General features: G+C 40.1%; 1 protein-coding gene across 2 annotated transcripts in view; it reads left to right on the top strand.

The window, feature by feature from the left end:
- Positions 1–13747, top strand: part of fbxw4 (F-box and WD repeat domain containing 4) — a 185625-nt gene that overhangs the window by 59700 nt on the left and 112178 nt on the right. For both annotated transcript variants that reach the window (XM_075481752.1, XM_075481743.1), the window contains one exon: positions 9833–9898. In XM_075481752.1, coding sequence (XP_075337867.1) covers positions 9833–9898 — 66 coding nt within the window. The remainder of the gene's footprint in view (positions 1–9832; positions 9899–13747) is intronic.

The raw sequence follows: 13747 nt of genomic DNA, 5'->3' as shown, positions 1-13747 counted from the left end.
CCGCATTTTCTGGATGTGGCTTTGAGAAGCTCGATTTTAGTCCGACATGTATACAGTATTTACATGCATTTGAAAAGTTTGTGTTGGTCTTACTAAGACAACATATGGTTATTTTTCTAGAGTTATTTAAATGTGCATTCTGATTCAAATATGAATCTCGCATCACAGTGCTTGAAGACAATTAAAGGCTGTCTGCTAAAATAAATTCTGAATTTTAGCACTCTAGCAAGGAAAGGCTCATAAGTAAGGGAAAAGGGAAAAAGGATTCTCAAATTATAGCATGTTTTTTAATCCTGTTTAAAATTTGAAAAAGCTATTTAAAGAAACCCATTACCTAAAAGTACCCCCAAATTTCAGTAAGCTAACATAAGAGCTGGTAAGTATTTATACAGAATACCTTCAATATGTAATATCTGACATACTTGACTATTTTCAGATGACAAGAGTACACTTTAATTTTGACACATTACATCTACTTTTGTTTTTTTTATGAATTACTGAAAATGTTCTTTTTCTTTTCTTTTCTTGATAATGTTGTTCAAGTATAATCCCTTTGTCCCTTTAAAGATGATTTAATATTTTATATTCATATATGTTAAAAAAGCAAAGAGTTACTATGTATTTCCTTTCTCATGACAATAAAAGCCCATCTTAACAGACTACATACATTTTCTAGAGGGATGGGGTTTCAGTATGCAGATCCATGCCATGATAGAACATAGCATGGATCATATAGAGCGATAAATTAATTAAATTCTTGCCTTTTATAACTAACATTGACTTATGGTAAAGTTATGTTAGAGTAGTCTATTAGTTGGCAATAATACAAGCAACAAGTACGTATTTATTTTAGCCTCTGCCCCTTGAACCAATTACACATGAATGCAAGAGAAGAGCCTACATCTCTGCGATGGGAATGTAAAGGCATTTGGCTCTGGACTCCAAGGGAGGTTTAGCTTTGCCCTGTCCCCTCCTACCCCCACCTCTTGTCAGAAAGATGGTTGTTAATTTGTTGCGCTTGACCCCGGGCTTTGTGCCTGATGTGTATCTAGTTTGTAAAAAGTGCTTTTATCTGGTTTCTAAATATGTCTGGGCTCACAGGGTTATGATGCTTTTATGTTGGTCAGGGAGGGAGACAATGGCCTAAGGGCACAAGTGACCCCCCGTTCTCCCCCACACACTCTCTTTCACTCCCAGTCTCCTCTCCTTTGCTCCCTCTAGCCCTTTACACACCGATATGCATGGGCAAACATTTGCATGCACACAAACATGCACTTTCTTTTTCTCACAGATTCAAGCTGTTATGCAAAGAAACACACACGCACACACCCGCAAAAGCTTGTATCCTGTTGTCCCATCCCAACCCCCTGTGGTCCCTTTGGCTTCTGTTTGTGTCTCCTGTGTGTAGGGTCACCAGGACATTCCTCAGCCGGCCCCTTTGCTCTGTTCATCTAGCTGGAACAGAGTGGGACCCAACACAATCATCCATACCAGCTCTACAGCCTTGTTTCGTACAAACTGCAATACAAATCATTTGCTACAGCAAATTAGTTTTTAAATAAATTCAAGAACAACAGAATTACACATGCAATTTGTGTGGTGATTAAATTACAGAATATAGGTTTTTCATCAAAATACTTGACTTTATAAGCGTTGTTATAAATAGATTAGCTGTATACTCATGATATAAATGTATTAATTGATTAAATCATTAAGCTGGTTGGAGTCAGAAATTTCACACTGCTAAAAATCTCAGGACAGTGATTTACATCATGTGCAAACATGCTAATTAAAATCCATTTATTAAACGAATTTTAAGGTACACCTTTCAAAAGTTTTTTTTCCACAAAAGTTATGCAGCATCTTGCTGTAAATGCAAAAGGACTAAGCTTCCTTAGGAAGTAGAGTCATCATATGCTGTGAGCATTTTTTGTTAGATACAAGAAGTCAACACCAAGCAGGAACCCCATTTATTAGCCAGAATAGTTTAATTCAGACTAATAAATATGCTGTTAATGCAAGGTGAAATGTAATTAGATTGAAGACCACTGAATTCCATTTTATCTGATGGCATGATGCACCTCTGAAGTATTGCTTGTCAACGACGATAAAAATCATGATAAAGGCATGCTTTATTTGAGTTTATCTTGCCTACCGATGTTGAACGCACTTATTGTAAGTCGCTTTGGTTAAAAGCGTCTGCAAAATGACCGTAATGTAATGTAATGTAATGTAAATCACGTGTATATGTCACTCTGATGTTATCTCTTTGGAATTTACTTAATTAAGTAAATCTTGCTTTACTGATATGTACATATGTAGCAAAACCTTTGTCAACCGCTTTTAAATGGTGAAATTCTGCCCATTTATTGGTTTATGGCACATTTTATTTGATCCACTGGTCTGCAAATTGATGTAATTGCATTACTTTAGTGCTGGTAATCCAGTGGACATGCATATCACTAAAAAAGTGTATGTATATTGTCATTAGGCAGGTAGAGTCGAGGTGTAGGACCCAAATGCAGGACCAAACAGGCCAGAATCAGAGGCTTTACTGAAGCAAAATAAGCACTGCTATAACAGGGAATAACATCAGTAACATCAATAACAAGGCAAGGCAAGGCATCTTTATTTATATAGCGCATTTCATACCACAGGCAACTCTATGTGCTTTACATAAAGACAAGGCATTTAAAAGATAAAAATTAAAACAGTTAAAAGCAATCAAAGAAGAGGGGGAAAAATAAAAAATATAAAAAATAATCATTAATTAATTAATTTAAAAGTGAAGAGTGCAGATAAAATACTTTCAGGTGTCATATGCACAGCTTAATAGAACTGTTTTCAGCCTGGATTTAAACATGGTCAGATTTGAGGCCTGTCTCACATCTTCTGGAAGACTGTTCCAGATTTTAGGAGCATAAAACTGAAACGCAGCCTCACCTTGTTTCGTCCTGACTCTGGGCACCAGCAGGAGACCCCTCCCTGAGGTTCTCAGAGCCCGAGTTGGTTCATATGGCTCTAACATGTCAGAGATGTACTTTGGCGCTTGACCATCAAGAGACTTGAACACAAGCAGAGCTGTTTTAAAGTCTATTCTCTGAGCGACAGGAAGCCAGTGCAGAGACCTGAGCACTGGACTAATATGGTCGTATTTCCTGGTTCTAGTCAGGACTCGAGCAGCAGCATTCTGGATGTACTGCAGCTGTCTTACAGCCTGTTTAGAGAGCCCAGTGAGCAGGCCGTTACAGTAGTCTAACCAAATGGAGACAAACACATGGATCAGTCTCTCTAAGTCTGGTTTAGACACTATTCCTTTGATTCTGGCAATGTTTTTTAGATGGTAAAAAGCTGCTGATGTTACTGATTTAATGTGGCTGTTAAAGTTCAGGTCTGAGTCCAATATTACCCCAAGATTTCTAATTTGATTATTAGGTTTAAGAGAGAGAGTCTCAAGGTGACTGATAACACTTTCTCTTTGTTTCTGTGGGCCACAGACAATGATTTCAGTTTTGTCTGAGTTTAGCTGGAGAAAATTGTTTTGCATCCACACACTGATCTGTTCGATGCAGTGACACAATGTATCTACAGGCCCGTGTTCTCCTGCTGTCAGTGACACGTAGATCTGAGTGTCATTGTGGGAGAGAAATGTCATGACATCTGGCCTAATTACATCCTGTGCCTTGTTGACTGGTTCATATGAATATTGTTGATAGTTAGAATGAGTTTGTTTAGGATTACGGCGAGAGCTAGGCGCCTCCAGAGAGGGCCACGTACGCTTGTTATGATAAGACGGTATAAGAAGGTGTCGCGAAGCGAACTCTGCGGACATTTTGTAACATTCTGTATGCACATTTGCTGTGACGGTTTGTTCCAATACACTCCCCAATGGACGGCTGACCGACGCGTGATTCGACTCCTTTTCTCCACGACATAATGGTGACCCCGACGTGATAGTTGTGGTAGGACACATTATAGCTGCGTATTAGCTGGCCTAATGGAAGCATGTACAGATTGAACAGCACAGGTCCAACAGGGTTGAACATCTAATTTTACAAAAAATAACATGAAAGGCAGACTGACAAGGGGGAGGCAACAATGGTAATTACGGTTTGGCATAGAGCAAGAAAAACCAAAAGCATATATGCTGGGGTGGATGATTAGGTGAGTGGATTCAAGCAAGTTATGAGTGATCGAGTGATCGACTAACAATTGAATTGATCAACTAACAAGCCAAAGGCAACTGAGGACATCTTGGCCAAAAACAACAGAGAAGCAAAAATGAACAGACAAGAAACTATTAACAAAAAAACTGAACAGAATTGACAAGAAATAAGGATTTACAAAATAAAACAACAACTGAAGCAGCTATAAACACGAGTTGAAAAAAGACCATGAATAACCCATCAAAAACCGGAAGATTTCACCGGAACCGAGAAACCAAAAGACAAGACCATAACTCACCAAAACCAATAGACCATAACATAAATGCATATATTACAGTGAAGTACCTGTGCAAGTCCATCAAGCAAGGCCACCATCAAGAAAATAACTCAGAGTTCAGACAGTTCCATTTGTTTTCATTACCCTTGCTACCTGCCTCATATCTATAATCTCCAGTGTATTCAGAAAATGCCAGGAGGCTCAGAAATCTGAGATCAGATATCGCCTTCCGTGAAACCGCCAGTCTGCAATTAAAAAAGATGACTTCATTGCTGCTTATGCTTATCAGTTATTTCTTCAGACACTTGGATCAGACTTGAAAACACTGTTACCCAGCTGTGCTGTCCATTAATTAACACCGTCTCCCACACTTCCTGTATGGCTGGACGAGGAGATTGTGTCTTCCACACATTTGCATCCCAATACATCTTTTGAATATCACGTTATTATGGTGACTGTACTGGTTAAAGCCTCTGTGGTTGTCATTCACCGCCCACCACAATTTGGCTGCCTTGTGTATGAACTAAGTAATTAGATGTTCATGTCAGCTTCCTAGCTGACATGAACATCTACCTAGAAAATCATAGCTCAGCTAACTTCCTGTTCTAGATCCGGTCATTGTGTCTCCAGTAGGTTTCTGAAACCCTCATTCACATAGCACAAACTTTAATGTAATTCTCACTCAAAACTGACACACACACAACCTAAGGGTTACTTCTTCTTACTTCTTAAGGTGTCTGACCTCTATTTCATACACTTCACTGTTTGTCTTCCTGGAACGCCCACCGTTTTCCTTCAAAAGCTGCACTCTAATCTCAGAGATGCTAGCAGGGAATTGCACAAATCTGGCAAACCAGCCGATCAGCCCCAGTGAACGGACGTCTGCTTCTGCCCTGTGCTTCTGCCTCGCTAGCTAACGTAACGAGTTGACAATAAAATAGCTACACGGTGTTTTAAAATTATTTTTGCACATGTTTACATTCATAAAATGGCCAAAAATGAACATTATAAGCGGATTTCTTGATTACTATAAACTAATTATTTAAACAGCATTTGTATAGAAATGATTCTGTCCCAAGCCTTTTGATCTATATAAGCGGTTGATTACTATATCCGTGACCACTATAAGCGGTTTCCACTGTATAGCTATAATCGAATTAATCTCATCATGGAGACCCACTGATAGAGACGTTTGTCTGTCAGATGTTCTGTGAGTTGTTCTTGGAGGTCGTCTGAAATGTCAGATATATACGTCTCCAGACCGTGTCATTGGAAAGAGGGACAGATTTCAGTGTATCGGGACTTTTTTCACCAAGCATGATTGTAACCATGTCCAATGATGCCGGGAGTATTAGCTCCTCAGCTATTGTGTGAGGTTTGCACCTTGTGATGTGATGGGCAACTTGAGCTCTGTACACAAGTGTTTCCATGTACTTCTTCTACTGGGTTGAACAGGCAGCCTGTTGATTAGTTTGAGGCCCCCATGCCTCTCATTTTGAAAATTAGGTACCAAACTAGTTCTCTTCACGTGTGTGTGCATGTGTGTGTGTGTGATGTAGGGGTGGGCGATATGTATCGTTTGCGAAATTATTGTGAATGTTGTTTTGACGATGAGTAATTTTGCAATAGCGAGATATATATATATATTTTTTTTTTTCATTCGCCAAAAATCAACAAAGTGCGGCGCCAGTGGTCCTCTTCCCTTACCATGGCGCCACGCCACGCCGCAAACCTTAAAAAAAAAGTAGCCCTACTGTGACTGTTTTCGCGCGAATAGTCTTGGGCCAGACCCGCCACGCCGGCCTGCATCGCACGCAGTAGGAGAAAATGCAAGAAGAGGAAGCAGCAGCATCCGACCCTGAAGCTGCTGGGTCGTCCACCACTTCAGGGTCAGACGATTTAGTGCAAGACGGGGGTCTACCTCTCTAGTCTGGAGATGGTTTGGGTTCGAAAAGAATGACGTTCAGGACAATGTAATCTGCAAAATATGCCGAAAATCCGTTACAGTCAAACAAAGCTCAACAACGAATCTCTTCCACCACCTGCGCTACAACCACAGTGAGGAATATGAAGAATTTGAAAAACTCCGAGACTCTCAACAAAAAACAAGTACCGGTAGGCCTAAACCACAAGGTTCCCAACAAACGCTGGCAGAATCATTCGGCAAAAGGGTACCGTATGAGAGGAAGAGTAAGCGATGGCAGGACATAACCGATGCGGTGACCAAATTCATTGACGTGTGGATTCATGTTTACAAGAATTTTATTTTTTTTTGTTGAAGTTGTTTAAGAGAATAAATGTCCTTTCCTTAAATACTTGTGTCACTGCAATTATTCTTTTAGTAATTTTATTGTGATCTTAACGCAAGTTTTAATTATTTATTTTTTTTGAAAATATCGTCAAAATATCGTTATCGTGAAAATCCTAAAAAATATCGAGATATTTTTTTTTGCCCATATCGCCCACCCCTAGTGTACTGGTGTTGTAAAAAGGTCAGTCTGTTTATTTGGTTTTGTCCTAATAAACACTTTCCCATGACAATAACAGGCTCCCCCCATGTTTATATTAACTTGTTATGAACTGTATCTTTTGCTCAAAGTGATACAATCTTTATTAACAAATATACCATCAATAATCAGTGAAATCCACATATTTGTTGAACTCTCAGTGAATTACGAGTGAACTACTACATGAGATCCAAAAGGCTTGATTAACATACAATGTTAAATTTAAAAAAACATCACTTTTATTCAGCATATTTAGTTGCAACTGTTTTTGTCAGTTCTATTATCACTGGCCTCAATCAAATTCATCACATCCTTGCAATAAAGCCAGTCAGTCATTTGGTGAAAAGTTTTCGTGGGAGAGAAAATACTACCAAATACAATAACATGATATTTGTAGCTCTAACAACACTTTATGTGAACTTACTCTCTACATAGCAAAATCCACAGAATAATGGCTTGAAAGGTGGCTGACCAGGTTTGGGGTTTTGTCTCCTTATGGAGGTAATTGCTGATCAGCACCATCTGGATACTGCAAACACTTTGTGTTTTTTTTAATTAATCCAAACAACTCCCACTCTGCAGCTCTCATCTGCTCTCCACATCTCTGATATTGTTTCAAGTGTCAAAACCCAAATACATTGATTCATAACTGTGGCCAGCAATAGGTTTCCCCTCAACACCCAACCCCCTCCCCCCACCTGCATTAACGATTTGTGACAAGGATGTGCGCAGTCTCTTTCAGAAACAGAAGATCAACTCCCAGGACCTGATGGTGTATCACCCTCTTGTCTGCGCGTCTGTGCTGAACAGCTGGCGCCAATATTCACGCAGATCTTCAACCGGTCCCTGGAACTATGTGAAGTGCCCTCTTGCTTCAAAAGCTCCAATCATCCCAGTCCACAAAAATTCCTCCATCTCAGGTTTAAATGACTACAGGCCTGTCGCCCTGACGTCTGTGGTCATGTAATCCTTTGAAATTCTGGTGCTGTGCCATCTGAAGGACATAACAGGACCCATGCTGGACCCCCTGCAGTTTGCCTACAGGGCAAACAGGTCGGCGGATGATGCCGTCAATATGGGACTGCAATTCATCCTGCAACATCTTGACTCCCCAGGGACGTACACCAGGATCCTGTTTGTGGACTTCAACTCGCCGTTCAACACCATCATGCCTGAACCATCATGCCTGAAAATCAGAAGCTCACTCAGTTATCAGTGCCTGGATCATCAGCTTTCTGTTTGACAGGCAGCAGCATGTCAGACTGGGGAGTACCTCATCAAAGACCCGGTCCATCAGTACAGGCGCCCCACAGGGGTGTGTCCTCTCCTCACTGCTCTTCTCCCTCTACACAAATGACTGCACCTCAAAGAGCCCATCTGTAAAACTCCTGAAGTTTGCGGATGACACCACTGTCATTGGTTTGATCCAGGACGGTGATGAGTCTGACTACAGACAGGAGGTGGAGCAGCTGGTCCAGTCAGAACCACCTGGAGCTTAACCCCAAGAAGACTGTGGAGATGAAAATGGACTTTAGGAGAAGCAGAGGTTATACTTCCTGAGACAGCTAAGGAAGTTTAATCTGCCTAAGGAGCTGCTGACCACTTTCTACTCAGCGATCATCCAGTCTGTCATCTGCACCTCCATCACTATCTGGTTTGGGTCAGCCACCAAACGAGACAGGGCCAAACTGCAACGGACAATTAGGGCTGCAGAGCGGATTATTGGAGCTGACCTCCCCTCCGTCCAGGACCTGTACCGGTCCAGGGCCAGTAAAAATCTCTACAGACCCCTCACATCCTGGTCACAAACTGTTCAATCTCCTCCCCTCTGCCAGACGATACAGGGCACTGCTTGCCAAAACCAGACAACACAAAGACAGCTTCTTCCCCTAAGCAGTCACTCTGTTGAACACCCAGGAATAGCACCCACCCCTACAGCGAACTTAGTAAATCAAATTGTTCTGTTCATCTACCTCATCTGCACCTTAAAAACTTTGATCTTAGTTACAGTATTGCTATTAATACATTGTTACTGCACTGAACTGCCTTGCACTACAGTTATATCTAATCCTTAACCTGCCTATTCTGATATTGCAATATTGCACTATTCTCACCCTCTTCAACTGTATTATTGCATTTTGTTTGTACCTGTTGAGGTGTCCACGACCATGGTACGAGAACAACAAGAAGGCGGACATTCCCAGCCGCACACCCCTCTGAACAATTCCATTCCCACCCATACTGTCTATTTATTGCAAATGTACATACTGTATTTATTATTCTCATACACAGACTTATTTTACCACCTGTACTCAAATTCCATTCTTACTGTTCTGTATTTCTAATTTTATTCTTTTATGTTATTGTTGAGGGTTGTACTTTGCGAGTGAAATTTAACCGGAGTCAAATTCCTTGTTTGTTTACGCAAACCTGGCCAATAAATCTGATTCTGAAGGATAGCTTTCTAAGATTACTCTTTGAAAATTCTGAACCTTCGACACTCTTAAACAGCTCAGAAATATTTGAAACAACATCATTTTATGTAATTTCAGCTCTATGAATGGGTTTTGGATGGTCTAGCCGACCATTTAAGATGGCCTAAGGCTGTCTCACCTTGACCCTTGTGTCATTTAAAACAAAAAGCAAACACTTTTATCTATTTACTATTGTTTTGACTCTGTGACTATATCACATCAGATCAGAGTTTTTCTAATTTCTTGAAAAAGATATTTATTTTTTAGTGATAAACAGAAACAGCAATGTGTTGCAGATGATAACATATGAATTATACTGCTTTGGATGGTAGTTGCATAGAGTTAAATAAATTTAGTAACTCTATGCACTCACTTTGTCTTTCTCCCTTTCTGCCCCCCTGTGTACAGTTCTTTTGTAACGGGCACTGCATGCTGTGAGAATTTCTCCCCTCTTCGCATCTGGGATGTTGAACGGTAAGTCAGTATCTAGTGGCATAATGTTTCACACAATAACTAAATATTTTTAGCTTCATGATAGATGCATTTTGCAGGCTTCCTGAATTATGCTGTTTTACTGTATATACATACAGTCAGCAAAAGTCTGTGTTTATTGGGATTTATTTAAACGCGAAGAAAAAACAAAAGAAACGAAAACTTAGCCGATCGACTTACTTACTTACAATATGTTCATCAAAGCTTAAAAAGTAACTGTTTCATATATCGCATCATGTTTCAAAAGTTAAAAACAGGCAAATATTTTTGTAGATCTGTTAGGAGAAAAATGCATATTGAATTTAAATTAAGCAAATACCAATTTATTAATCCTTAAAAAACAATTATGTTGTTAGTACTAGCAATGGAATAAAAAAATTACAAAGAAAAAAGAAGAGAAAAAAATCACAACATTATAGAAATGTAAAGCCATTGCGATTGGCAGTATTGACCTCCTTTACTAATCCTTGTTGCTGTGGAAGTGAGTAAGAAGCCTCCTACTTAAGAGTATTTTTGTAATCTATATATTGTGAGGGCTGAACAGTGGTGTGAAGGCTAGCACTTGTTGTCAAATTCTGAATCACAACAATCAATGCCAAATAGATAGAAATACATAAAACTGAATTGAAATCTTATTGAATTAACACCAATGATGCTGGTTGAGATTTTGAGGTGTGTGTGCATTTTCTTGTTGTTTCATTAGTTATTTAGAACTTGATTGTAAATCATTTCAGTTTAGTTAGAATTATGAATAAAATTGTGCTACCCAACAAAAGTCTGCCACCCAAAGACGTTTTTTTTTGTTGTTTTCAATGCTAAAACAAATATAAGTACGTTTTAATACATTGAATTTGAATTTGATTACATGCAGTGATGGGCAGTAATGCTTTAGAAGTAACGCGTTACTGTAATCTGATTACTTTTTCAAGTAACGAGTAAAGTAAGGGATTACAATTGCAAAAACAGAAATTACTTTCCCGCAAGCAGGCTGTGTTACTGTGTCTCATTATAATCACGTATGAGCGGTGCAACATCAGTCTGTGTGTAGATCAACAAGAGATAACATGGAGCGCGGGAATGAGCAGCACCATGCAGTGTTTAATGCTTGGAAGTACCGACATTACTTTGAGTTTGACTCGGTAAAAAGTGACAAAAACATTAGCGTCCGCTGTGCTCTGCGTGGGGAGAATTTTATCTACAGCGAAAAATCCTACCTCAAATCTCAGCAAGCACCGTGCAAGCCGGCACAGGAATGTGAAACTCAATGAGAAACCCCCGTATCCCCCCACTCATGGCTGTAGTGACATTAGAGGACAGCGAGGTCTGGACCTCCCTTATTTCATCCGAGGTTTTCTTTTTTTTTTTTTGGACCACCAAAAATGCCCAACTGAATCAAACATAAAAAACCTCAAAACCTCTGTGAAACGTGCTTTGCAGATTGTGGTTAACATCCATGGGCTTTGTTTTAATTTTTTGCCTGTGTGAGTGAAAAAGACTGTGGAGTGGAGTGGTGCGACTCGTGGAAGAGAACGCAATTCAGCAGACATGGCAAGTGATTAAGCCTGCGCAGCGCAGCACTTGGGCGCAACAAAGCCAACAGTTTTAAAACAGTAGCCTATGCATAATGAGTTATGAATAGGCTATGATGTCTTCTTTGACAACTTTGTGAAGCAATTTGATAAGTCACTGTTTTTAAGAAGCCGTCATTTGGTTAGTGGAGAAAAAAAAAGACCGACTGACACCATCAGCTGCATAAAATATGAACATTAAAAACATAGGCTCATGTAAAAGCATAGACTATCCGTGATCTACCATTCATCATTCAGTTCAACAAGTTCAAAGTTACCCCCTATATTCTTTAAAAACATGGTGGTGTACTATAAAAAAAAATGTAAATTTAGTACATTACATTTAAAAAAAATAAATGCTGGTTTATACAATTAAAAGACATTTAAACAATACAACTCTTGTGTGACCTGTAATTTAATAAATACATTAAAAAATATAAATATATATTGTACACATACATAAATGTAGGCTATATATTAAAAACTATATAATTTAAAATATATATATATATATATATATATATATATATATATATAGTAAAAATTTCGGCGCGCGCTAAGTGCGCGCATCATGGGCCTCGCCTCTTCCAAAATCCTGGCTACAGCCCTGCCCCCACTGACATGACTGCTGCGGCTTCCAGATCCAATTCCACCAGGCATACCTCAGACAGCCCACCTGCTAAACAGATGAAAATAGACTTAAGAGCTACAGGTGAAAAAGAGAAAGTTTAATTTGATTCAATTCTATATGATGGAATATGCAGAAACATTGGAATTAGGCTGAAATGTCTATTGCTTTATAGCATATTCAGGTAGTACATCGTGTTTTTGAACAGAAAAAGTGATTATTAAAGTAACTAATTACTTTTGAAAATAAGTAATCAGTAAAGTAACTGGATTACTTTCTTGAAGAAGTAATTCGTAATCAGTAACTAATTACTATTTCCAAGTAACTTGACCAACACTTATGTGACTTTTTTCAAACAAACTCTGATAAGCTTAAAGTCATTGGTAATCTAATGTGTTGTTTATATAGTTATTTGAAACTTTCTCTTGTTTGTCTTGTTTGCTAATCGTACTTATTCTATTAAGATCACTAATTATTTTTTATTATTGGTTGCATTACTTTATTACTATAAACTAATTCCAATTTTTCATTTTATGTGGCCCCAGTGATGAGGTTCACTGATGGTCCAAATTGGTTTTGATTATCACTGCTATTCCACGTGGGCTACTACTTGCGGGGCGGAAATTCAAGTTTGGGTGTATTGCGAGTTGGGCGGCAGGCAAATGGCGCTTTTCCACTAGCTCGCTTCGGCTCGGCGCGGCGCGCTATTGCGCGTTTCCACTAGCAAGCAGTACCTGCAACCGTGTAGATTTTCCGTATCACCTCAGCCCTGGTTCCAAGCGGGCTGAAGCGTTACTAAAACGTGACGTCAGCCGACTGCCTTCCACTGATTGGCCGATGAGTGTCGTCACTTTTCAATACTGTTTTGTCTGGCGGCCAGGAGTCTTCTCTGGTTCTCTTCTCTTGCCTTCTGTGCGACAAAAAGCCACAGGGTGAGCAGCAACACGAGCGCCTCGATGTCCTCCATGCTATCCTCCTCGTATGTTGTTGTTGTTCTGGTCGCGCAGCCGTGTTACGACGACCCCGCCCACGTCGAGGAGGCACGAAGTGATTCTCGGTTGTAAATGGAAACACAACCAAACCGAGCTGTGCCGAGCCGTATCGAGCCGTGCCGAGCTAGTGGAAAAGCGCCATTAGACAGGCCTGGACAGGCCTGGGCATACCGATTGCAAACTGGTTCTTGGAATCTGAAACTTAACTTTGCTGGCACACTGAAAGAGCCTGAGCTGGTGTGTGAGGTGGAGTGATACCAACTAGATATACAGTTTGGCTCACCTTTACACACAAAGTGGGCTTTGGAAACAAACTCCTGGAGAGGTGCTGAACTCTCTCATACTCTGGAGGGAGAATAGCGTCAGCCAGGTCTGGAGCTACTCGCAAATCCTCGGCTGAGCGCATGTCTGTTCGAGTTCTCCCTGGTGAGTGAGAGGATCACCTCACTGCAGCTGCAAGTCGCAGAGGGAAGGTTCTAATTGTTGTTTGTGCTTATGCACCAAACAGCAGTTTAGATTTCCCAGCCTTCTTGGAGTCTCTGGGTGGTGTCCTGGAGGGGGTGCCACACAGGGATCATGGAGTGACCTGGAGAGGCGTTTTTGTTTTTGGCCTTCTGTGTTAGTCATGGATTGTCCATTACGA

The sequence above is a fragment of the Odontesthes bonariensis genome, chromosome 2 (assembly GCF_027942865.1).
Source record: "Odontesthes bonariensis isolate fOdoBon6 chromosome 2, fOdoBon6.hap1, whole genome shotgun sequence".
Lineage (NCBI taxonomy): Eukaryota > Metazoa > Chordata > Actinopteri > Atheriniformes > Atherinopsidae > Odontesthes > Odontesthes bonariensis.
Note: the sequence above shows the minus strand (reverse complement) of the source record. Positions and strands in the feature narration are given on the sequence as shown.